At 33.1% G+C, this 26,786-nt stretch overlaps 1 protein-coding gene across 1 annotated transcript in view; it reads left to right on the top strand.

The window, feature by feature from the left end:
• Positions 1-26,786, top strand: part of ECT2 (epithelial cell transforming 2) — a 61,578-nt gene that overhangs the window by 7,747 nt on the left and 27,045 nt on the right. Inside the window, 12 exon segments of the mRNA XM_037525114.1 lie at positions 1,458-1,547; positions 2,467-2,574; positions 4,660-4,733; positions 5,380-5,510; positions 5,679-5,794; positions 5,890-5,952; positions 7,252-7,474; positions 11,635-11,771; positions 16,162-16,281; positions 24,261-24,329; positions 25,354-25,464; positions 26,089-26,185. Of these exon segments, the coding sequence (XP_037381011.1) occupies positions 1,458-1,547; positions 2,467-2,574; positions 4,660-4,733; positions 5,380-5,510; positions 5,679-5,794; positions 5,890-5,952; positions 7,252-7,474; positions 11,635-11,771; positions 16,162-16,281; positions 24,261-24,329; positions 25,354-25,464; positions 26,089-26,185 (1,339 nt within the window).

Here is a 26,786-nt window from a genome sequence, read left to right on the forward strand (position 1 = left end):
TTTGACTTAAAGTTTAAATTTTTATTACTGAATTTTTTGAAAATTCATGAGCATTAGAGTTGAGAGTATGAAAACCCATTAGAGTTGAGAGTATGAAATTTTTAGAATAGAAGTAGTGGCTACTTTAAAATAGTCCTTTAATTGTTTCTACAATAATTTTCTTTTTTTTTTTTTTTTAAGAGGCACGTATTTTATTCATTTATTTATTTGTTTGTTTGTTTGTTTTTGTTTATACATGCATTGGGTACAGTCAGAAGCGCAGGAGGGTGAGAGAATTCACCAGAGCCAGAGCGGGGAGCAGAGCAGGCAGACTGACGAAGTACACTGCTGAGGGGAGCAGCGGGCGGCAGGAGAGGTCTGCGCGCCATGTGGGACCCTCCTCCGGTGGCCAGGGAGCAGCTGGGGATCGAACCGGCGCCGCAGAGGCTGCGGGCAGCTTCGCAACCCAGCGCTCAACCGCTGCGCCACCGGGGAGGCCCTCTACAATAATTTTCATTAGTGAAAAATCTAAGACCTTATAAAGTAGAACAACTATACATACATGAGTATGTATGTCTTGAGAAGAAATAATTTGCTTAAACTTAGGTTCAAGAATCATATACTTGTACATAGACATATTTTCCACCACACAAAACATACCACATTTTGATTTTTATCAATTACTGAATGATTTAAAATTAGGGAAGTTATTTTAGCTTTTTGTGTTTGAACAGAATTTTGATATAAGAACTGTAGCAGAGTTAGTCTCTATCCTTTGCTTTTATTCATACATTTTGCCATTTTTAAACTTGCCACTTGCCTTATTAACTTAAAATTGTTTAGGTCATTGTGCTTTTGTCATTATAGATCTAGTAATAAGCACATGACAGTCTTTAATTCTCTGTTTTAACTCAAGTTTTGGTTTCAAAAATCAAGTGTGTGTGGGTATGTAAGTGTAAGCTTTGTAATTTTACATTTGTAAACATACATAAGCATATAAGTAATACCTTTGACTAAATTATTTACTATCTCTACTTTTTTTTAGCTATGCTAGAATTACATTTGGTTCAAGTGCACATATTAATAACCTAATATTTATTTTAAAGTATCTTTGATGTCTTTACAGTTTAATTTGACACATTTACAATTGTGTATGGATTCTGAAATCTTTGTTTATAGACAGTATTTCATATATGTCAAAGTAAATTTTGGATTTAAAGATTTGCATATAAATGTTTAATTCACTAGTTGTAAAGTGTTTAGATTATGCATATCAAGTATGATTCAGAAATCATGGGACATATTTTTATTGCAAAGCTTGCAATTTTTTTTACTGTATCTTGTCACATATTGAAAAACCCAAGTAAATCTTTGGATTGGCTAAATTGATTGGCGAGAAGGAGAAATATGTTTAGCTTAGTGGTGTTATTTAATTTTATAAAGAAAACTCACAGATTTAAATTTATTGCATTCTTCAGCCTTTGCCATTTTCATGTCGCCCACTGTATTGTACAAGTATGATGAATCTAGTATTGTGCTTTACTGGATTCAGGAAGAAAGAAGAACTAGTAAGTATTTTTTTTTTATTGTTTTATTTATTTATGCATATAAGAACTGAGGTGTAGGCCAGAGGTCGGGGGGGGGGGGGGGTGAGAGGATTCTCCAGAGACAGAGTGGGGAGCAGAACAGGCGGAGCTTCTGAAATACATTGCTGATAGGAGCAGCAAGCAAGATAGGAGAGGTTTGCTGTGCCATGTGGGTTAACTCCCTGGCTGGGAATCGTATTCATTCTGCAGTGGCTGGCAATAGCTTGGTAGTGCTAAGACTTTAATCCCTGCTTTGCCAGGGAGGCCTGAACTAATAAGTATTTTAAAACATTCTACCCAAAGAAAATTTTTTGCCAGTATAATAAATTTAAATTTTCAGTTTTTTGGGAGTTACATCATGGTTTTATTTTTAAAATACTGAAGGAGAAATTAATGCAAATATATCACGTGTTATATTTTCATAACTCTAATTTGTTTAACTGTCTTTCTGTTAAATATATATCAGCCATGCTATTTAAATTTTTTGATTATCCATTGCACTTATTTTTTATGCAAGTCTTTTTCTTAAGGTGTTCTCATTGCTCTAAAGAATTCGTAGAAATCTTTTGATTTGTAAAATTTTCTGTATTGGCGCTAAGAGCTTTAATTTCATGGGAAGACTCTTCGTGTGATGTAACCTTGTGGTAAAAATATGTCATATATTTCAACTTCTGAAAGCCAGTTGTTTAACTTATGTGTGATTATCTTTACCAGCTTATTTCTATGTATAATTTTGCAAATGCCAATAAGGCAAATAAATCCTTAATTATTTGACATAAATTTTATATCTTTATAAAAATTCTTGTATATACCATATAAGTAGTATTCAGTAAATGCTAAATGAATTGTAAACACAGTTTGAAATGTGTTTAAATGAATGTTGCTTAATTTTTCTTTTGAGGTCAGATTGGTGACATTGGTCCATCACATGGGTGGAGTTATTCGAAAAGACTTTAATTCAAAAGTTACACATTTGGTGGCAAATTGCACACAAGGAGAAAAGTTCAGGGTATGTAAAACGGTATATTTGTGTAGCATTATTTGGGGGTAAATTTTGTGTAGCACTATTTGGGGTAGATTTGATTTTTTTTTTAAAGATTTATTTATGCATGCAATGGATGGCGCTGGAAGGGATCATGCTCAGCGAAATAAGCCAAAAAGAAAAAGAAAAATACCGGATGGTCTCACTCATAGCAGGAATCTAGAAAACTTAAATAAGGGACCAGGAAAATGAATAACTATAAGAAAGTGAAAATCAAAATCAACAAAAAACTATGAACCAGAGACACTTTTAGGGGGGTGGGGGTGGGAGGGGAGGGATTGGGGTCAGAATGGGGGGGCTGCAATTGTATGGGGAATATAACAATAAAATTTATTTAAAAAAAAAAAAAAAAAAAAAGAATTGGTGGCTGATGTTTAGAACCAGCAATATCTACCACCATTCTCTCACTTTTCTGTTTAGATCTGAATGAATGCTGCTGATCAGTATTAAAATCAAAGATGAATTAAGAGAACAAAACAGAGGCAGAGAAAAAGCTTAGGGAATTAGGGAAAGTGAATGTAAAAACCGTTGGTTACAGAATTATGTGACAAATTTCTCAAAATTAGAATTTATTATAAAATAAACATTTGGGAAAAATGAGAGTCCAGTGTGTATAAATGAAGGTTAAGCATATTTTTATATGGACTGCTTTTTCCGCTTTTTTGTTTGGATATGCATCATTATTTATTGACTTTTAAGAACTTATGTCTATTAAGAAATAAGCCTTTTGTCTTTCATTCCATTAATGTAAAGCATACTTAAATATTTATCTTAGGTTTCTAATGAAAAGAACTTATTAATGATAAAAAAAAAAAAAAAGATTTATTTATGCATGCAATAATGAGGGTACAGGCCAGAGGTGTGAGGGGGTGAGAGGATTCACCAGAGACAGAGTGGGGAACAGAACAGGCAGATTGACTGAAATACACTGCTGAGGGGAGCGGGGAGCAGCGGGTGAGTCCAGAGAAGGTTGCTGCGCCATGTGGGTTACCTCCTGGTCAGGCATCCAACTCATGCTGCAGTGGCTGCAGATAACTTCATAGTCCTGCATCTTAATCCCTTGTGCCACCATGGAAGTCCCTATTTGAGGTAGATTTGAAGTAAATTTTTGTATAACATTATATGATAGATTTAATAATACTCTTTAATTCCATCTATTTTTCCAACAGTTTGTTGAGGATCAGAAGTGCAGTTTGTGCTCTGTATACTTTACTAAGAATTTTAAATTGTAGAAGTGCTGATCCTTTAGGGTTTTAAGGAGGCAATAGAACCTGAGTTAGGTCTGAAAGATGACTAGGATTGAGGAGGTTGGTGAATGGATAACATTTCAGGCAGATAACTAATATTAGCAAAGGTTGCTTAGTACCATTAATAAATGAGGTGGTCAGGAAATGATGAGAACAGGTATTTCACTGTTGTCTAAATGAGTTTTATAAGAACAGAACTGTTTTGTAAAATAGTTCTAAGATTTGTTTAAACTATAAAAATAGAAATTATTAATATTAAAATATTAGTTTAAGGTTGAGTTTGTCACTTTATTCCCACAATCTCTCAGTATATTTATGTAGGAAATACTAATTGTGGGCAGTGTTGAATTCCTGGGAGGTATACTTCCCAATTCATATCTAGGTTTTTAATTATTTAATCAGACAATTTATTTTGTAGTACAGTTGTGAGGGTCAGTATTTTGTTTTTATTAATTTATTTTTAATTGAGATAATAATTGGATACCACCACCACATCCCCTCTAGTCCACCACCATACTCCATTGTAATTCTTGGAAGTAAACATGAAGGACAGAGGAAGAAATAAAACAAAGACTAATTTAATCAATTTTAGAATATGTTTATTTGGAATAAAATAAGTGGTTTGGATGTCATGGTTTAAATAATTTTAATTGAAGCATGATTGAAACTTTTTTGTTAATTTTTCTTTATTTTGTTACAAAGCAGATGAGTAATATAAAACTGCAAAAAAGGCATATGATTGCTTAAAACTTGGATGAATGCAGTTATTTAATGTGAAAATTTATCCTGATGTTTTTAATTTTAGATTGCTGTCAGCCTGGGTACTCCAGTTATGAAGCCGGAGTGGATTTATAAAGCTTGGGAAAGGCGGGATGAACAGTAAGTGTTTAGTAATTCAGTTGTTCATTATGTGAATTAAACATATGTTATAAAGATCAATACATACAACAGAAACCCTAAAATTTTAGGTAGTACAGGAAAAATGAATTGAGTTTTTGAGTAGTTTAGAGAATAAAGTTTAGGTGGAGCAAAGCTATAAAAAGTAGTGAAAAATGTCTGTGGTATCTTTGAACTTTGCCTAGTAAAATTTCAATTATCATAAACATTCTACAGTTATTAATAGCTTAATGCATTTGGACATTTGTTTTCTTTTTGTTTGGTTCCATTTTTAGTAGTTATTGTATTTGTTAAACTTTCCAACTTCATGATTCCTTCTTATTGTACTGCATTATTATGTAGGATTTCATGCAACTATGTAATTCCTGGAATACATATAAAATTTCAGATACAGAGTAGGGATTTGAATCTTGGATCAGTTTGTCAGAGGTATTCAATTCTGACAGAAAATTTGTCTGAATTTACTTTGGGATGACTGAGGGGGCATCAATTTTTATTTTTAAATTGAAGTTTTTATGAACCTTTCAAGACTTAAGTGTAAATGATTTTCAATAAATGGATTATGCTAACACCTTGAGAATGGATTTATAAATTGGTTTAACTTATAAAGAGTGTATTTTGCTTTTAGGGATTTCTATGCAGCAGCTGATGATTTTAGAAATGAATTTAAAGTTCCTCCATTTCAAGGTTGCACGTTAAGTTTCCTGGGATTTTCAGATGAAGAGAAAGCCAACATGGAAGAAATGACTGAAATGCAAGGTATAATTTAGCATAATTCAAATGTAATACATATCTTATTTTCAGCTCCTACTTAATTAGCTCATGGTGCATAAGTCTTTTAAAAAATTTGGGTTTGGAAATGAGTAGACTATTAATTTTGTCTGCATTAATAAATGCTTATTTACACCTGTATGCATTCTTCTTTAGGAGGTAGTTATTTGCCAGTTGGAGATGAAAGATGTACTCACCTTATAGTTGAAGAGAATATAGTAAAAGAGGTTCCATTTGAACCTTCAAAGAAACTTTATGTTGTCAAGCAAGAGGCAAGTAATTCCAGAAAAGAGTTGTTTTAATAAATATTACTAATATCTTTTCTGATAGGGTAACTCTTAATTGAAATGTTCTTTCTCTCATCTAGTGGTTCTGGGGAAGCATTCAGATGGATGCCCGAGCTGGGGAGACTATGTATTTGTATGAAAAGGTATGCTGCTTTGCCCTTTGGGCATTTGTTCTGTGAACTTGACTGGGTAAAGATAACTCTTTTCTATCCAAAATAAGCATGGTATAATTTTTAGTCATTATCTTTTATGTCATGTTTGGGAGTTTTGGAACAATTAATCACTTGATAATATCCTTAGTCTATGTAGATTTAAATAAAAGTATTCAATTAATGGATATTATGTTAATCTAATAAGTGTCTTCTGTGCTAATTTGTGGTATAATCATTTTTAATAACATCCTTAACTTCAGAATCTTAGAACCTTAAGGGAAAGAGATGCACAGTGCAGAATGTTACGTGCTATAATCGCGTAATGTATGTTGACTCAGGTGGGATTGAAAAGCCTAACTATGAGCATAAGAGCAATGTTGAACCAACTTTCTAGGTTAACCTGGTAAGGACATTAAAGTTAAGTGGGGGAGAGGGTATCAGAGTATGAAGGTACATTAAAGTAGCAAATAGCTTAGTATGGCTTTAGCAAGAGTGGAAAGGCAGCCAACATATAAACCATATTAGGTAGGCAGAATCATGAATTATTTTTAATGTTAAAAAGTTTGGATTTTATCCTAGAAGTATTGGAAGCTATTGAAGAATATTAAGGGCAGAGATGTCATTTAAAAAATGACTGCAATGGTAGAACACACGCAAGGAAAATCCAGCTTTTATGCTGGATCTTGGTGAAAAGCAGTATCATTCACCAAAATGTGACATAAAGGTAATCGAGGCAGCTGTAAAGGTAGATTTACTTGAGTTTGGGATTTAATAATTTTGAATGGAATATTGATGAGGTGTGAATTTATTGTGCTTCAGCAAAATCTGTGGGAGCTGTCTTCACACACTCCTGTTCTCTTTGTAAGGTTCTTAACATAAATTTTAAAATCAAGTGTTACTTGACAAATACTGGGGAGCGCTATGTCCAGGTACTGTGCTAACTGCAAAGGATACAGTGAACAAAATATGAATGGTCCCTGCCCTCCTGGAGTTTTTGGTCTAATAGAGAAGTAAACACTAAAGAAACTTATAGACAAATGTCTAATGGGGATTGTGCTATGAATAAAAAAGACAGGGTTTTAGGGGTTATACAATTGCTGTAGCCCCTTGATTATTAATTTTTTTGAAGCTTCTGAATTACCTGCAAGAGTGTATAGTTGTAAAATTATTGTACAAAATCCAGATTTTGTTAGACTTGTAAATATATTCTATTTTCCCCTGTATAAGAAAATAAAATTAAATTTGTAAGTAAATGGAAATGGAAATAAAATTTTTGTCTTTTGTTTGCAGACTAATACCCCTGAACTCAAGAAATCAGTGTCACTGCTTTCTTTAAGTACCCCAAACAGCAACCGCAAAAAACGTCGTTTAAAGGATACACTTGCTCAACTTTCAAGAGAGACAGACTTATCACCTTTTCCTCCCCGTAAGCGCCCGTCAGCTGAACATTCCCTTTCTATAGGGTCACTCCTAGATATCTCCAACACAACAGAGTCGAGCATTAACTATGGAGGTAATTCAATTTCTAAAAAATTGATCTTTAAAATTTGGTTAAATGATTATTAGAATGTAGATATAAAATCCCTTTAGAGTGAATATGAGAGATTCAATCTATAATTAACATTGTTCTAGTCAAAGAGAAATGACACATGACAATGCTTTCATTTAATGATTGCTTGCCATAAACTAAGTCTTCATGTATATTGTGTATTTTTAAGAGAAGTTTCATTACCCTGATTTTACCCTGATTTTAGATGAATAAACTTGGGGTTAGAGAAGTAACTTGTCTAGGACCAAACACCTATTAAACTAGAAATTTCTATTGCTTCTTAACATGACAGCTAAACAAAATCACACATGTTACATGAAAGTAGGTATAATGAAATCAGATAAGGGTAAGTTCACTCTCTTAACCAGTGGAGAAAGGCTCCCACAGTTCTGTCTTGATCATTAATTTTCCTGTTTTCATTTTACTGTATACACAAATATGTTGTATTTTGTAGATTTAAGAAACAACCTCCTCCTGACCCCATGACACTCAACCATTCACTAACCTATTTTTTCCCCTTTCAAATGAGTATTATTCAAAAAATTACCTTGATTCCATCTTTGCTTTTCAGTGTCTTCAGCACATTGCAATTGAATTTTAGTCCCTACTACATGAAATTGTTTTTTATGGGAGACCGATTATTTTTATGTCATCAACAGCATTCAATGCATGAACAACTATATTTTCTTAGACACACTTTTTTCTCTTGTACATCATTTATCTCTCTTCTCGCCTAACTTCCAACTCTAAATATTGAATGTTGTTCCTGTGTTGTTGTTGTTTTCTCTAAATGATCTCATTTAATTTTGTGACTTTTAAAAATCACTAATATGCTGATAACTTACAAAATTTTACTCTTCCTTGTTCAGCTGCCTGCTTGATACTTCCTTGTTCATGTCTAACATCTTAAACTTGCTATCAAGTTAGAACTCTTTATTCTCTGTACCACTTTGATTTCTATTCCTTTGCCACTCTTAGTTGTTTCTATAAAAAGGATTTCAAAAAACTGCAGTGGCCTCCTAAATAGTCTCTACTTCCATTTTTGCCTTTCTATGTGAAGTAGTTAGAGATGTCTCTAAAATATGTAGTAGATTAGATGGTGTTAGTCTGCTGCTGAAGTCATTCAAGTGGATTTGAGAATAGGAACAAGAAAACAAAACAGTAAACAAATTAAGTTTTTAGGGAAAATAGGTAGTTTGCTTATATATGGAGGAAGAGTAGTTAAATTGGAAATGTTAATTGGAGCTTTAAATATTAGAGGGCTTTGAAATCAGTCTGTATGCTTGAACTCTATAGTATTGTCATCAGCAAGGAACTTTAGAAATTCTTGAGCAACGGAATAATTGATTTGGTAATTTGTAGTGGATTATTCTGAAGAATGATTAGAAAAAAGGCATTTTGGAGATAGATAGACCCTAGAGTGGCTTTAGTTACAAGTTAATAAGGCCCTGAGCCATAGATGGAGATGGTGATGGAAAGAGGAATTTTGATAGAATGGGATCATAAGAAGGGCATATAAGAGGAAATGACAGTGAAATATTAAATGGAAGTCATGTTTACCTTTGCAAAAATAGAAAATTTATATTTTAGAAGAGGATGGTACAATTTTAGAGAAAATCCAGGTTGAGTTGAGGCAGACATACTCAGTGGCATTTGGAAAAGTTGAACAATGTACTTGGGTAGAGATTAGATGTGTAGATATGAGAATTTATTGGTTCTGAAATGATGATTGTGGGCGTGGTATGATAGAGTTAATCATAAAGGACTGAATCTTGAATATGCAGTTTAGGGGATAGGAAAAGAAAACGAGCCACAAAAGAACAAACATGACAACTAAACTAATATTTTAGAACTGTATTTAATAGACTCCCAGTCTGTGGTAGAAAATAATTAGATCTGTTTGTGTCAACCTGAAGTACCCTGTATGTGGTGAGAGTAGTTTGATATATGACTAGTGGGAAATTATTTGAAGTCTGTTGTCTTTAAAAAGTTTCCAAAAACTCCATAAAATAAAACTGTATTAATGTTTAAAAGTATTTATCACTGAGTAAAATTGATATGCTGGGACTCTTATCATTTTTTCATGTCGTTCTATTGTGTCATACATTCTTTTTGTATTTCAAAAGTTGCTATTAGGCGAGTCTGTATAATATTGAAGCAGTCTATATGATAATTGTATTTTAAACTTTTATAAATTTAAACTTTTCCTGATTTTTCTCAAAATACTAGTATATCTTCCACTTTGGGTTGGATTGGATGTTTTATGTTAAGATACTTTGAACTAACAAAGAATTTGCGTTTGATACTGGGTTTTTTAAAGGGGAGTTTTGTAAATGTATATACACACATAATGTACATATATGAAAAATTTTTCCATTCTAATTGTGTAATCATAACAACCTTTCCCTCCTTTTCTAATGGCTATTTTTATGTGTTTCTTTCCACTTTATTATTTAAGCTTTTTATTTTTAAATAATTTTTGATATAAAGGCAAAAATAGCACAAAGATTCTTGTACTCTCATTTTCTAAGTGGCAGTATCCTGCCATCTTTGCTTTAGCATTTATTCATTCATGCATTCATTTACTCTTTCCTATACATGTGTACTTTTTTTGCATCTGTGTTATTTCAAAGGAATTTGCAGATAGGATGTACTTTTGCCTCTGAACACCTAAATGTGTATTTCCCAAAATGTAGGAATATTTCTTATGTAACTATAGTACAAATATTGTAATCAGGAAATTAACATTAATAGTATGTGTACTTTATAAACCTTCAATTTTTTTTTAATTTTTTAAAATTTTTTTACATCATTATTCATTTTTAAACAATATTTGCTTCCCTCCACCCCCTCAGGTGTAGTCCCCATAGAATTTCCTTCACCGGTGCACCTAACTTCAGTCCCCTGTGTTCCTCCTTCCCTCCAATCCTTCTGCCTCCTCCTCTCCTGCAGTATGTCTCTGGTTTGTAATTGTCTGTTTTTGCTTTGTTGTATTGTGTACTATTATTATATTTTTACACTGATGTTATTAGGTTTCCCTATATTCTTGCTATAAGTGAAACCATCCCATATTTTTCTTTTTCCTTCTGGCTTATTTCACTGAGCATAATTCCTTCTAGCTCCGTCCATGTTGCTGTGAATGGCATGATTTTATCTTTTTTTTTTTTTGATTGTTGAATAATATTCCATTGTGTATATATACCACATCTTGATCCAGTCATCTATTTTTGGGCGTTTGTGTTGTTTCCAGGTTTTACCTATTATAAATAGTGCTGCAACAAACAAAGGGGTACAGGTGGTCTTTTGAATTGATGTTTTTGTGTCCTTTGGGTAGATCCCTAGTAGTGGAATTGCCGGGTCGTGTGGTAGCTCCATTTTTAGTAGACTGAGGAACCTCCAGACAGCTTTCCATAGTGGTTGGACCTATTTGCACTCCCACCAGCAATGTAGGAGAGTTCCTTTTTCACCAAATCCTTGCCAACACTTGTTGTTGCTTGTATTTTTGATGTGTCATTCTTACTGGTGTAAGGTGGTATGTCAGTGTGGTTTTGATTTGCATTTCCCTGATAATAAGGGATGTTGAACATTTTTTCATATGCCTGTTGGCCATTTGCATTTCCTCTTTGGAGAAGTATCTTTTAAGTTCTTCTGCCCATTTCTTGACTGGATTGTTTATTTTGTTTTTGTTGAGTTGTGTGAGGTCTGTGTATATACCTTCAGATTTTACCAAATGACCTACTAATGTCCTAATGTTCTTCTTAGCAAAAGGTAAATTTTTTTTTTTTGGATCACATATTGTTATATTATCCCTCACAGTTTCTTCTTATCTGGTTATGTTACATATTGCTAACCTCTCCTAATCTGGAACAGTTTCCTTTCTTTTTAATGACCTTGACATTTTTGAAGAGTACAGACTAATGAGTAGAATGTTAATTTGGAGTCATTGGTATTTTTGACTTTTTTTTTTTTTGGCTTTATCCAGTGAGGAAATTTTACTTTAATAAAAATCTCTGTGTTGGCGTAGTTGTAAAAGTAGGTATTCTGCCCCCTGTATTAGATTTGTGACATGTTTGCTACATATATCTGGCTTCCTGCTTAAATCTTTCCTTCTTTTTACCTTTTAGAAACACCAAAGTCTTGTTCTAAGTCTTCTAAAAATTCCACTCCAGTTCCTTCAAAGCAGTCAGCTAGGTGGCAAGTTGCAAAAGAACTTTATCAGACTGAAAGTAATTATGTAAATATATTGGCCACAATTATTCAGGTAAGAGTTTGTTGCAAAATGATTTCTGTTTCAGTGTTCCTGAGTAAAAGATCTAAGAGATGTTACTTCTTGCAAGAAAATTATATGAGCAGAGAATGTGTGTGTGTGTGTGTTGATTTAAAAATAATTTTTGATTTCAGTAACATTGGTTTGCATCATTGCATATGTTTTAAGAGTACAGTTTCATACCTCTTCATATGTATATTGTCACACCACTCCCACCACCAAAGTCCAATAGCTCTCTACCACAGTCTGTTGTACCCATGAGCATCGTGAACATGGGAATTAAAGATGGAAAGGTGTTTAAAAAACAGCTATTAAGGCAATACCAAAATGGTAATTGTTTTTATTTATGCTGAAATGACACTAATTTTTATAGGCTTTATAGCAAAGAATGCTCAAAAGATGATCTTTTATGAGGACTGAGTTAATTCAGATTTAGTCAAGATACTCCTTTCTCATATTTACATTGGGAAATGGTAAATAACTTTCTGAAGGTGTATGTTCTAGAGCCATTGTTTTATTTGGTATCATACATATATAAAAAAGAAATAGCAGTGAAGCATAACAGTATGTATATCAGTAAATTTTTTCAGTAATCCTTTGGTGTACAGATTTTCTTAGAGTATACAATGGTTTGCTATATAAACTTTATTAACTCACTACTTACACATATTAAAATGTACTATAAAGTTATTTCTGAAGAAAATCAATCCTAGTGAATCCTTGCAGGGTAAGATTGAAGAAGGTCGTACAGAATAAGCTGAATTCAAGAGTCTGAAAGACAGTGAATAATGGGACATTATTTTGATATCTATTGAAAGAAGGAATTCATTTATTTTAAGTAATGGAGATATTCAAGAAAATAAAGTTATCACCAAGCTTTTCTTTGATTAGAAAAATAAGGGAGTTTCTAATTTAGGTTTAATTTTTGACTGACCTCTGTTTGAATTTTTAATATAGCTCATTAGGGTCCAATTTTATAGCGTTTGGTTGCTTGTACCATTTATGAAATGCATGGATAAGAAATGGAAAACTTATTTCTGGTAGGCATGAACAGATTATTCTTTCAAGTTAATTTTTGTAGCAGTAGTCAAGGTTTTATGAGACTTTGCTATATTTGGCTTTACTCTTTTAATTCAGCTTTCCCATTCCTCAAGGGAAATCATCATAGATGAGGTTCTTGTTGAAACTTTTATATTTACCCAAAATATAGTTGAGTAGCAGGAAATCCCTTTAGCATATACTGTTAATGTACTTTGGTAGCATTTATTAGCTAGAACTCTGAATCTTTAGAGGTGATGGTAAATGCACTGATGTTTCAGAATTCTAGTTTGCATGTCAATTAAAGTCACTAAGACTTTTTTAAAATCTCTTGCAATTAAACTGTAGGCAAAGTTTCTTTCATACCATTTTGTTTAGTATAAAGGTTTTATTTAAAAGATTGTGGTTTTATTTAATTCACATAAGGTTTTATTTAAAAGATTGTGGTTTAAATTCATAATAGTGTTCTCTTTAAGCTTTGTTTTAAAACTGATATGTTCTTTTACTTATGAAATTTGGTTTAGAATAACTTAATTTTAACCGAGCTCACAAGTTAAGTGAATATCCAGAAGCTTCTTAATTCCATTTAATACTTGCTTTTTAATATAAAGCATTGTGCCAGGTGTTAAGGAGGATTCCTGTTTTAAAGGAGTTTAAACTGGAAGAGGAGATAAAACATGCCTAATTATAACACCAAGTGGAAGGCTATGAGCATCATGAGGGAGATTTAGAAAGGTATTTGGAGCTTTGTGAGGTGACAGTTACTATTCTTCCAGCTTAAGAAAGATGGTTGAACATTGGATAAAGCGTAATAAAGAAAAAATTGAAGTGAAATTTAAAATATGGGTATGATTGGTATGGAAAGTATATTTGAGATTATGAAAACAATACAGATAATTGAAGATGTGTGTCATTTAAAATATTGTGAATAGTTCAAAGGGGATTAAAGTGAGGATAGTGTGGATTAAGAGGATCAATGTAGGATGTAGAGTTTGAATACAGAGGTAGTTAAGACTGCCTGTGCCAGATCAGTGAAGGCCTTGGAAAGTATGCTTTGTCATTCATAAGCTGTAGAAGAATTTTTGTTGGGAAGGAGAAGATGATATTATCTGACTTGCATTTGAGAAAGATAACTTCACTTTGAAGGAGGTATTGAAGAGGGGAAATTGTGGGGGCAAGGAGTCAATTTAGGATTTATTTCAGCAGTCTGGGTTATAGAGTTTGAGTACTTGTACCTCTTAGGACAGTGAAATTGAAGAGGATGGATTTGAGAAATGCTGGAAAAATAGAATCCATAGTTTTTGGCTACCTAATTTATAAGGGAGATTAAAGCAAACTCAGTAGAACTGTTAAGAAAGATAGTTCATCATGTCTTAACACTACTGAAAGATTTCAATGAACCTTGCTGTTTTTTTGTTGTTTTTAACTTTTGTTTAGGATTATTAATTAAATGGTGACTAGATGAAAGGATGTTTATAAATGCTTACAAATATCTTTGTGTATCTATTTGTATTTTTCTCCAATGCCATTCCTTTCCCTTCCCTCAGAGATAATCTTCTTGAATTTTGTGCTTATCATTTTCCTTATAGTGCTATCATGTTTGTGTAGGAAAACACACTATATAAATATAAAACTTTTATATTTTTTTAGTGACTTCTTGTTTTCTTTTGATGTAAGTGTTCTTGAGACAAATGTGTGTCATTTGTAATTCATTTTCCTATATAAATATATGGTTTATTTAACTTATTTCTAGTGGACTTGGAGTTATTTTGTTTTAGTGCTTTCTGGTTTTTCCACTGTTAGTGCTGTTGTGAATATTCCTATTCATGTTTCTCTGAGAACATACTATGGGTAAAAACCTGGAATTTCTTGGTTATAGGTTATATATATTTTTAACTTTTCTGGAATCTGGTAGTAGGTTTTACACTCATCTTCTGAGCCCATTGAGGCTTTTTATAATTTAGGCAAATGTCCTTGGGAAAAGTTGGATTCTGTACTAAACTCCATACTTTTATTTAGATTTTGGCTTCTGAGGGCATCTCACTTCTCACTTTTTTGATATATTTAGAAAGGGATTTTCTTGCGTATTTTTAGTTGATTTCAACAGCTGGAGTTCACTGTTACTTAGAGAAATGGAAGTCCTGAATGTGTGTTTTTTTTAAACTTCATACTTTTTAAAAAAATGTTACTTAGAATTTTTTGTTTAGGTCTATGATTCATTTTGAGTTAAATTTTGTATAAATGTTACATTTAGTCTGAGTTTCACTTTTTTGCCTGGAAGATGGTGTTCTAGTACCACTAGCTGAAAGACTTTCTTATCACTTCCTCTATTTGAATTACTTTTGCCATGTTTGCAAAGATTTGTTTCTAGATTTTGTTTGATTGACCTTGCATGTTTCTCCTTTCATCAGTACCATACAGGCTTGAATACTGCAGCTTTATTATTAGAAGTTTTCTGTATTTCCATATAAATTTTTACAATCGCATTTTCTTTGTCTTTAAACAATCCTGGAAGTATTGACATTATCCATAGACTGGTTTGAGGGAGAGTTGATCTTATTGTGTTGAGTCTTTCAGTCCATGATCATTTCTTCATTTATTTAGGTCTTCTTTGATTTCTTTCGTTAGAATTTTTTAGTTTTTAATATCATGTACATTTTAAAATTATAATTAAATCAGTTTTTTATTAAAAATGATATTACTTTTATATGTGTGGCTTTCCATTGGAACATTATTGGTATATAGAAAATTGTGTGTTTGTGTGCATGCGTGCATGCATGTGCTGACTTTGTGTCTTGTGATCTTGCTAAACTTTGTAGTTGGAGGAATTTTTTTCCATTCATTTTTCTTTTAAATTGATAAAAATATCAACATGGATACAGGCAGGTCTTTTAACGTAAAAACCAGTCTCTTCTCCTAAACCAAGTTTCTTCACTACCATTTCAAAACATTTAGCATTTTTATTAAATGTATGTCTGGAAATAACTTTATTTTCTTCCTTACTAATTTCAATGAAGAAGTAAAAATTAGTTTTTACTAATCATTAGTTTTTACTAATCTTCAATGAAGAAGTAAAAAACAGTTTTATTGAAGAACTGGTGGTGTTACTAGATTCTAACAACATAAAAAAATTAAAAAATGATAACATTATAATAGTATATATACACAAATGTGTCAATAAATAGAATATAATAGATTTGAATATGTTATGAAAATGTCTAAAATTTGAGGGTTTTTTTAACTAATTTCTTTTCCACCAATATTTCATCTCCTTTATCATTATCTGTATATAGCTTTTTTGTCTCCTTTCCCCCAGTTTATCTAACTACTCTTTTATTTCTTCTAGTTATTTCAAGTTCCGTTGGAAGAGGAAGGACAACGTGGTGGGCCTATTCTTGCACCAGAAGAGATTAAGACCATTTTTGGGAGTATTCCAGATATCTTTGATGTACACACTAAGATAAAGGTAAATTTGTAGATGGTAGATTGGTAGTAATTCTTTTGCATTGTGTATGTTATAACTTTTAAACTACTTCTAATTAGGTAATACGTGTTGTTTTGAAAGATAAAACTTATTACTCCCTCATATGTTTCTTTGAATCATTTTTTCCTTTCCTTCCTTGAAAGTGTTTGTTTGCCTATTTTTTTGATTTTGACTGATCCTGAGAATGAGGAGCTAAGGTGTTATAAAGTTGTCTCTGAGGAGATATGTGGTGGCTGCAACTATTTTGTTACTTTCCTACTGTTGTTCTCCTCAGGTTGTAGGTTTTGTTTTGCTTTGGGTTGTTTGAAAAACTGAGATTGAAAGGACCATAGAGATTATAAGTGCCAAAAGAAGACAGTGCTGTTTTCTTCTTAATGATTTTCTTTTGATGAAGGGTCAGTGATTTCCAGCAGTTTCTAATAGTAAAGTAACTTAGTGGTGGGTTTAGCTGAACTCTTCAATGTAATTTAGCTTCACTGCCTCTTTTTCTTATGTTTTGCTTAGCAAAATTGATCCATTTTCTCTTCAAAGCAATCCATATTAATTTTTATTTCATATTTCAATATAAAGATATGACTTTTTTCAAATAAGACATTAAATTACTTATTACTACACTTTATAAACAAAAATATAAAGAATCTATAAATAAAAGTGCAGTTCATCAAATGCTTGTAGTTTGTCAGAAGCCTTTATTGTGTTTTAGTTATTTCTAATCTAAAGGGATCGCTGAAGGAATCTTTTATTTTCTTACAATGTTTAAAAAGCTATAGAATTTCAGGCTAGTTTAGATTTATTTCTAGTTAAGGGTCATGAACATTTGAAGAGAAAAATATTCTTGGAATATCTTTTATTTCATAAGTTTCACTGAAAGTCATAAAAGTAGAGTAGGTCATAAAATTTAAGTAGGTTTTGATCTTGGTGTCTAGTCACTAATTTGTGGACCAATTTGAATATGTGTCATTTAGCCAGTCTAGGTATGCAAGTTTCCTTCCTATAGAAAATGTTACACTGAGAATCATAATGTCAGTTCAGAAAAGCTTTTTCTCTGATTCATTCAAACTTTGAAAATGATTGTCACCCTTTAGTTTTCTTACGTGTAACAAATTTTTAAGCTTCTGTAAAGTTCGATTACCGGTATTTCAATTATCATTTGTATTTTAGCTACTTTCATATTTGTCACACTTTAAAAAATTTCAAAGCTTGTCTTCTTTTCTACCATGCAACCCTTTGCATTGTCAAACATTTGTAAAATTGTGGAAAAAAAAGAAAAAGAGTAGAAAATACCAGTGATCCCATCACCCAAATACTCCTAATGTTTTGTTGTCTTTTTTACACATATGCTTTTTCCCCCCCCCCCTCCTTTTAAATGTTAGCCAGTGGGCCTCTGTGGTGGTGCAAGGGATTAAGCTGCAGCATTATGAAGCTATCCGCAGCTACTGCAGCATGAGTTCGATTCCTGGCCAGGGAGCTGACCCACATGGCCTATCAGACCTCTTTTCTCTCGCCTGCTGCTCCCCTCAGCAATGTATTTCGGTCAGTCCACCTGTCTGCTCCCCACTCTGTCTCTGGTGAGTCCTCTCACCCCCTGCCCCTGCACCTCTGGCCTGTACCCCAGTTCTTGTATGCATAAATAAATAATTCTTAAAAAAAAAAAAAGTAGCTAGTTATCTGTCAAGTCCTGACATGTATATTGAGCACTACCAAAGAGTTGTTATTTTTGTCCACATTTTACAGATGTGAAACAGCTAAACTGACCACAAATTTTTTTTTAAAGATGTATTTTTATTTATTTATGCATACAATAACTGGGGTGTAGACCAGAGGTTGGGGGTGGGAGGTTGTGTGTGAGAGGATTCACCAGAGAGAGAGAGGGGAGCAGAGCAGGTGGATGCACTGAAATCCACTGTGGTGGGGAGCAGTGGACAAGATAGGAGAGGTCTGCTGTGCCATGTGGGTTAGTTTCCTGGCTGGGGATCGAACTCAGGCCTCAGTGACTGGTGATAGCTTGATACCTTGATAGCGCTGAGACTTTAACAAACCCTGTGCCATCAGGGAGGCCAGGGAACAAAAATTTTTCCAAATGCAGCCATCTAATAAATGCAAGAGCTAGGATTTTAACCCTTGTTTGTCTAACTTCAAGGTCTGTTTTCTTAAATCCATTGTTATGTTGTTTCTTCTCTTTTCTTTTGATATGTCAATATATTGGCAGGATATACAACTTTGTATTAGTTTTAAGTATAGAGCATAATGGTTTGAAATATGTATATATTACAAAATAATTATCACTATAAATTTAGTCAACATTTATCACCACCTTGTTACAATTCTTTTTCCTTGTGATGAGAACTTTTAACATCTATGTTTTTCTACTGTACAGTACAATTAACTATGATCATAATGCTGTACATTATACCTCTATGACTTAATTATCTTATAACTGGTAGTTTGTACCTTTTGACTTTCATTTCTTTCTCCTACTGTGACCCTGCCCTCCTTTGGCAACTAACAGTCTGTTCTCTATATTTGAAGTTGATCTTTTATTTGTTTGTCAGAGCCCATATTTAAGTTAGATCATGTGATATTTGTTTTTCCTCTGTCTGACTTATATCACATAACACTCTCTGCATTCACTGATGTTGGCACAGATGTTATAATTTCCTTTTTTAAATCGCTGAATAATGTTCCATTTTATGCAAGTATGTGCTGCATAACAACATTTTAGACACCCACCATACATATGTTGGTGGTACATATATGTAGCCTGGATGTATAGGCTAACTATCTAAATTGGTGCAGTTTTACTTTGTGATATTCACATAACTATAAATTCTCCTAATAATGCATTTCTCAGAATATCCTCTTCTCATTTAGTGGCACATAACTTTATACCATCTTCTTTTTATCCATCAGTGAACACTTAAGTTCTTTCCTTGTCTTAGCTGTCAGTGATACACTATTGCTTCTTGATCATGCTGTAAACAAGTAATCTGTAAATGTATCAAATTTGTACTTTTTCATATCCCACCTCTACAGCATTTCTAAAAACTACCAACGTCAGTATTTATAGTATCATATAGTGGTTAAGGATATGGACAATGGAATAAAACAATTTTGGTATGGTGTTAGGTGGCTTTATCTTCAACTTTCTTACCTAAAATAGGAGTAATAGTATGGGTGGTTATAAACTTTTAAAAAAATGTTTATATACATTACTAAACATAGTGCCTGACACTGAACATTAAATAATGCCTTTCATATTAATAATAAACTAAATTCAAAATTTGAGTAATGTTCAGAAGTTTTATGAAGGTTTAGAACTGTTTTTTACCTGTAGGTTTCTGGCTGTTAATGTTTGCTGAATGATGGTCATGTTACTTTGAAATATGAGAGTATTTCACTGGGATTCAGTGCATTTCCTCATCTAGACTTTATGTGGACACTTTTAGACTTTCCTCCAAGAACTGATGTGCTGATACTTAGGTTAGATGAGAATTTTTTTTTTTTTTAAAGATTTGTTTATTTATGCATACAAGTACTGGGGTGTAGGCCAGAGTTTGGGGGGTGTGTGTGAGAAAGGATTCACTAGAGACAGTGTGGGGAGTAGAGCAGGTGCATGCACTAATCCACTGTGGAGGGGAGCAGTGGACAAGACAGGAGAGGTCTGCTGTGCCATGTGGGTAGCTCCCTGGCTGGCTTTGGATCGAACTTGTGTTGCAGAGGCTGTGCATAGCTTCACAGAGCTGTGCTTAACCCTTTGTATCACAAGGGAAGCCCCAAGATGATGCTTTTTGAAGTTAGTAACATTTGTCTTTTCCTGTGTGCACATTTTTCCTTTTCAGTACTAGTCAACACTGATTCTCGATGTGCAAATGCCTACTTTTATATGGAATTAAGATGAAAATAATAAGAAGGCATTGGTGGGAGTACTTTTTATTACTATGTTTATCTTTTGTTAATTTAGTGTGAATCTCAAGGTACCTTCTTGTTTAAGGAACAGATATACTGGGGAATCTGACAGTTTGTTCCGTTGTGCAGTGAACTTGGGGAACTACACTGCCAGTCTGATTCTCTATTTTTGTTGAGGAATTGTAGTATACATCAAATGGAATCTGGAGTCAAATCTGAATTTGAATATTGGTTCATGACTGTGATTTGGGGCAAAGTACTTAAATCATTGTAAGCCTTTTCCTCTGTTACTTAGTTCTAAGCAGGCAGTTGATTAAGGCAGAAATCTTTGGTCAGCAAATATTAGGAATTAAATGTTACCCAGAAACAGAGTAGACTGTTTTTTATAGTACCTACAGAATGTTTTGCCATCTGTGAGCATTGTTCTTACATAATTATATACAGCCATCCTGTATGTTTACACTTTAAAGCTTACCACAGGGTTATGTGTTAGAGCCAAAAGTTTTTTCTGTATTCCATCACAGTTTTCCAAATATCCTCTCTACTCTAAATACATAGTAAAATATAGCTAATAATAGGTTATTGAACACTACCTTTTAGGGATGCTTCTAAGTGCTATATAGCTATGTAAGTATTAACTAATTAAGGGGCTTCCCTCCTGACTCAGGGGGTTAAGTCTCAGCACTATGAAGTTATCCAAAGCCACTGCAGCATGAGTTCAATCCCCAGCCAAGGAGCTAACCCACATGGTGTAGCAGACCTCTCCTGTCTCTCCTGCTGCTCCACTAAGCAGTGTATTTCAGTCAATCTACCTGTTCTGCTCCCCACTCTGTCTCTGGTGAATACGCTCTTCACCTGCCCTTCTGGTCTGTACCCCAGGTCTTGTATGCATAAATAAATAAATATTTTTTAAAAATAAGTATTAACTAATTTAATCATTATTTCAGATAGTAAAATATTGTTTCTTTTAGGCTGATATAATACTTTTACTTAGAGTTCCTTTTTATGCTATTGGAAATAATTTTTCCCCCTTAGGAACTTTTCTGAATTTGCTAGCATATGACAGTGGTTCTTGAATTATTTGGTCTCAGGATTACCTTACACTCTTTAAAATTATTGAAGAACCTTTGTTTATGTGGGATTTATCAATCATTATTAACTGTATTGAAATTTTAAAAATAAAGTATTTTTAAAGATGCATCAATTTTTTAAACGTTATTGAGGTACATTTTACATGTCTTTACACATTAATTTATTTCAAATATATAATTCATTGCTTTTAATAACTTTTAACAAGTGATTTAACTATCACTATAAATCTATTATATTACATTTCCATCCCTCCCAATATGATTTTTTTAAAGATTCATTTATTTATTTATTTATACAAGCGCTGGGTACAGTCAGAAGCACAGGAGGGCGAGAGAATTCACCAGAGCTAGAGCGGGGAGCAGAGCAGGCAGAAGGATGGAAGGACACTGCTGAGGGGAGCAGCGGGCAGCAGGAGAGGTCTGCGCTCCATGCGGGACCCTGCTTCAGTGGCCGGGGAGCAGCTGGGGATCGAACCGGCGCTGCAAAGGCTGTGGGCAGCTTTGCAACCCAACGCTCAACTGCTGCGCCACCGGGAGGCCCCAATATGATTTTTTTATGCCCATTTATAGTTCATCTCCATCTTGGTCCTACTCGAGACAATCACTGGACTATTTTCTGTCTCTATGAATTTACCTTTTTTTTGAATTTCAAATTGTACTATGTGGTGTCTTATATGAGACTTCATTCACTTAGCATGTTTTTGAATTTCGTTTATGGATGTAGGTTCACATTTCTCCACATTGTTGTTTTTTAATCTTTTTTTTTTTTTTTTTAAAAGATTTATTCATGCATACAAGAACCAGGGTACAGGCCAGATGTGTGGGAGGGTGAGAGGATTCACCAGAGACAGAGAGGGGAACAGAGCAGGCAGACTGACTGAAATACACTGAGGGGAGCAGTGGGCGAATCAGGAGCGGTCTGCCATGCCATGTGGGTATCTGTCTCTGGCTGGCCTGGATGGAACCCGCACTGCAGAGGCTGCGGACAGCCTCACAGCGCTGCGCTCAACCGCCTGCATCACCAATGAGGCTCTCTCCACATTTTTGTCAGTATACCTTCTTTTTAATAGCCATTTTGTGAAATGAAGCCATATTTCATTGTGATTTTGGTTTGCATTTCCATAGTGATTAGTGATGTTAACTTCTTTCATATACTTACTAGCTATTTGTATAATATCTTTAGTGAAATGCGTGCTTAGATCTGTAGCCCATTTTTTGATTGGGTTGCTTGTTGTCTTAATGGAGTTGTCAGTGTTCTCTTTAAATTCTAGATACAAATGCTTGATCAGTTATGTGTTTTGCTTGTATTTTCTTCCCCACTGTTGTCTTTTCATTTTTTTAATGGTATCTTTAAATTATGTTTTTAATTGTGTTGAGGTCCCATTTATACTTTTTTTCCTTTTATTTACTGTGCTTTTGATGTCATAGAAATTTTTGCCTAGTCCAAGGTTTTGAAGATTTTCTCCTGTGTTTTCTTCTAAAAGTCGTACCATTGCAGCTTTCATACTTAGGGCTATAGCCCATTTTCAATTCATTTTTGAGTGAGGTGAGGTTTTAAATTTACCTGTGGATACTTTGAGAGCATCTGAAATAAGAGGCTCTACTTATTGATTTCTACTTGTTTTATAACATATAGATGGTGTACCAACTTACATCGATGTCTGTTTATATTACATTATTCTTTTGCCAAAAGTTCAATTTCTATCCATCACCATACAATTAACAGCTTTTATTTTACCCACCCCACTTCTCCCTTCTGAAAACTATTGTTTTGTTCTTATAGTCTGGGCATTTGTTTTTAATTTGTGTTGTTAGTTTATCTGTCACATGAGTAAAATCATGTGGCATTTGTCTTTCATTTCACTTTGCATAGTGCTCTCCAGGTCCATTCATGTTGTTGCAAATGGCAGAATTTCATTTTTTTTTTATAGTTGCATAATATTTTATTGTGTATATGTCTTATCTTCTTAATCTATTCATCTATAGAGAGACTCTGAGGTCATTTCCAATTCTTGGCTGTTGTGACTAATGTTGCTATTAACATGGAAGTGCGTGTATCTCTTTTTAATTAGTGCTTTCATATTCCTCAAATACCCAGTAGTAGGATAATTGGATCATATGGTCTCGAGGGGTTTTCATCCTATTTTCCATAATAGCTGTACCAGTCTACAGTTCCACCAACAGAAGGGTTCCAGGTTCCCTTTTCTCTGTATGCTCACCTAACACTTGTTGTTTCTTGTCTTTTTTGATTGTAACAGGTGTGAAGTGATACTTCTTTGTGATTTTTGATTTGCATTTCCATAATGATAAGAGATGCTGAACTTCTTTTCATGTGACAAATAAATTTTGAGATAGTGATTGAAGAGTTTTGTTCACCTGGATTAGCAAACTATGATCAATGGACCAAATCCACCCAGTTTTAGGATTTGGATAAAGTTTTGCTGATATTAGTAAAGAAAGTTTTATTGGCACACAGCCACAGTTAATAGTTAATGTCTGTTGCTACTTCCACTCTGTAGAGACACTTACGACAGAAACCCTATGGCCTACAAACCTTAACATATTTACCATCTGCTCCTTTAAAGTTTGCTGACCTCTGTGATAAGTTTCCAGTGACTGATGTTAAATAAGATGCTTCAACAGCTGTTTTGAAACTAGTTTCTATAATTAATAATACCAAATAAGCCTTATATTAATAGTTAGTAAGATGTTGAACTATCCCATCATATTGAGAAGTTAGACTTTGTTATTAACTTGATATATTATGTTTATTTTCCTAATATTTTGAATGTTTTTTCCATTGTGAAAAATCTGATTCTTTATTGAGGAGAAAAAATGTGTTATTGTTTTGCATATCAAATTAAGACACTTTAAATCCCACTTTCAAATGAATGTTTTGAAAAGTATAAAAAGATAGTCAGGGAACCATCAAGTTCACAAGTATTTTGATTTGTATTCTTTCAGGATGACCTTGAAGACCTTATTGTTAATTGGGACGAGAGCAAAAGCATTGGTGACATCTTTCTTAAATATGTAAGTATTTTTTCTTTAAGTTTTTGGATTCAAGTATTTGATTAGGGACTGGCGCGGAATGAAAATTATCTCTTTAAATGAGAGAGTGTAAAACTTTGACATAGTTGTATTTGTAAAATACATTGGCAATGTTCTTGTCTTATGAAATGTGCTTTTTATATATAGTTGAATCCTTTCTTTATAACCCTAGGTCATTAAGAACACTAATTTTACATACCCAGTTATTTGCTCTTCAAAAATGGCCAGAGATGATTTTTTTGAAATTTTCTGTAATTTTTAATTCTTCTCTCAGTTGACTGTTTGCTCTGTACAGAAATTCTAAGGAACTGCCATATCTTTAATAGGATAAGAATCATATAGCTTAAGTTTATCAAATAAAGTAAATTCATTTTGAAGAAGTGCTGTGAATAGGATTTGTAAGTTTCAGTCAGTGCCTTAGTTTGTGGGACATTTACTCTGTTTTCAGTGACCTTCAATTTCCTTGTATACATCTCTTAGATTTTTTATTTTGGTGGGCTTAGAAGTCCAAATATATCAGTTATTGTAACATATGTTCTTGATACCTCAGAGTCTACTTAATTAGTAATTAGCAAAGACATTTTCCTTTTTTTTTTTTTTTGGATTCACTTTATTGGGTAGTATAATAGGTTTTTAAATAGTGGTTTGGATCCTTTAATAATAACATGTTTTTGTGTGCTCATAAATCAACTCTTCTAATTACCATATTATGAACTCAGTGATTTTAGAACTTTACCATGCTTGTATCAATACTTTAATACATTTTTATTTTTCTCTGAATTTTTTGCTTTTCAGGTTTAGACTGTGTACTAGTTATTCTCTTTAGCAGTTAACTCTTTATTGAGAATTTTATTTTAAAAAATTCTGCATTTAACTTGAGCAGAAATTTATTTTAAACTTTTCTTTGCATCTAGTCTCAGGTTATGCCTACTGATTATTCAGCCTTAAAATTTCATTATCTGAAGGTGGCATGCATAACAAATTATTTCTTTTTTCTTATTCTTAGTCAAAAGATTTGGTAAAAACCTATCCTCCCTTTGTAAACTTCTTTGAGATGAGCAAGGAAACAATTATTAAATGTGAAAAACAGAAACCAAGATTTCATGCTTTTCTGAAGGTAATATATTTTTCTTTCAATTGGAAATTTATGAATAGTTTTTGAAGAAGTTAATTAAAATTACAAAGAATTAAGTAAATACTGTCAGTAAAAATATATCCATGTGGGAACACCTTAATGTTATCTGTTAATTTTAGTTGTTTGGTGTCAGTGATGGTTAACTTCAGAAAATTTGATGACATATTAAGTAGCAGGGTACAAAAGACTTCTGAGAGAATGAGAATGTTGTATATGGTTATTATTATGTTATTATTTTTTAAGTTATACACCAAAAATTTACAGTGAAATATTGTTTGACTTTAATGATTTCCTCCCTCCCCCAACAGTGTCTTGCTTTTTTTATCCCATGGTATCAGACTTAAGAGAAACCTAAAATGAAATATTTATGGAGTGTGTAGAGGAACTCGCTGTTTAAGATGTTAACTCTTGGCTAGTTAGTAGATCGTTTCAGGCCTTGGAAGATTATTCACCCACAGTAATTTGCCAGAAAACAGCCACCATCTCATTTATCGTATTTGTTCTTATTGAACACTTCTTGTGGGGGTGTTATCTAATAAATGTAGGGTATCTGATCTTTGCAGAAAACCTTTTTTTTTAATCATTGAATAAATTTATCCTTTTCAGATAAACCAAGCTAAACCAGAATGTGGACGACAGAGCCTTGTTGAACTTCTCATTCGACCAGTACAGAGGTTACCAAGTGTTGTGTTACTTTTAAATGGTACTTATCTTATGTGTTTGCTGGCATTTGACTGTGTTTGTGGAGTTGTTTTGTTCTAAAAAGGTTGAAATTCTCATTTTCACAGATTTCAACATTAAAATTTATCTTACATTTTAGTATCTTTATGGATAATTTTAATCACTGGTGCTATAAAGTCTAAAGTGCTTTATTTGTTCTGATATCAGTTATATTTTCTAGTATTATACTTTATGTCTCTGCACTGAGTCTTACTAAATTTTGTGCTGTGTCACTAATTCAGAATCAGTTTACATCTGTGTAAATACAGAATTCACCCACAGAATTACAACATGAAATGTGATTCAATTGTCTCAAGTTATTTAGTCCTTTTTCTGAATTTTAGTAAAGTTATTTATACTTGGGCTTATGCTACTTTACCCCCTTAGGTTGTGCAGAAAACTATTGCAGTGACCATAACATTTATTTTAGAGCTTATACTACAGATTTGGTAATGGAGGAAAGTTTCACAGCAGAGTATTAATTTTTATTAATTAACTTCGCAGTGAAGTAAAGAATATGTGTATGCCTTACATTTAGCTGACTAAAGTAGTGAATATTTTTAGGATAATGTCAGTTTTTATAT

The sequence above is a fragment of the Talpa occidentalis genome, unplaced genomic scaffold (assembly GCF_014898055.3).
Source record: "Talpa occidentalis isolate TD23 unplaced genomic scaffold, MPIMG_talOcc4v2.1 talOcc4.4, whole genome shotgun sequence".
In the NCBI taxonomy this organism is placed as follows: Eukaryota; Metazoa; Chordata; class Mammalia; order Eulipotyphla; family Talpidae; genus Talpa; species Talpa occidentalis.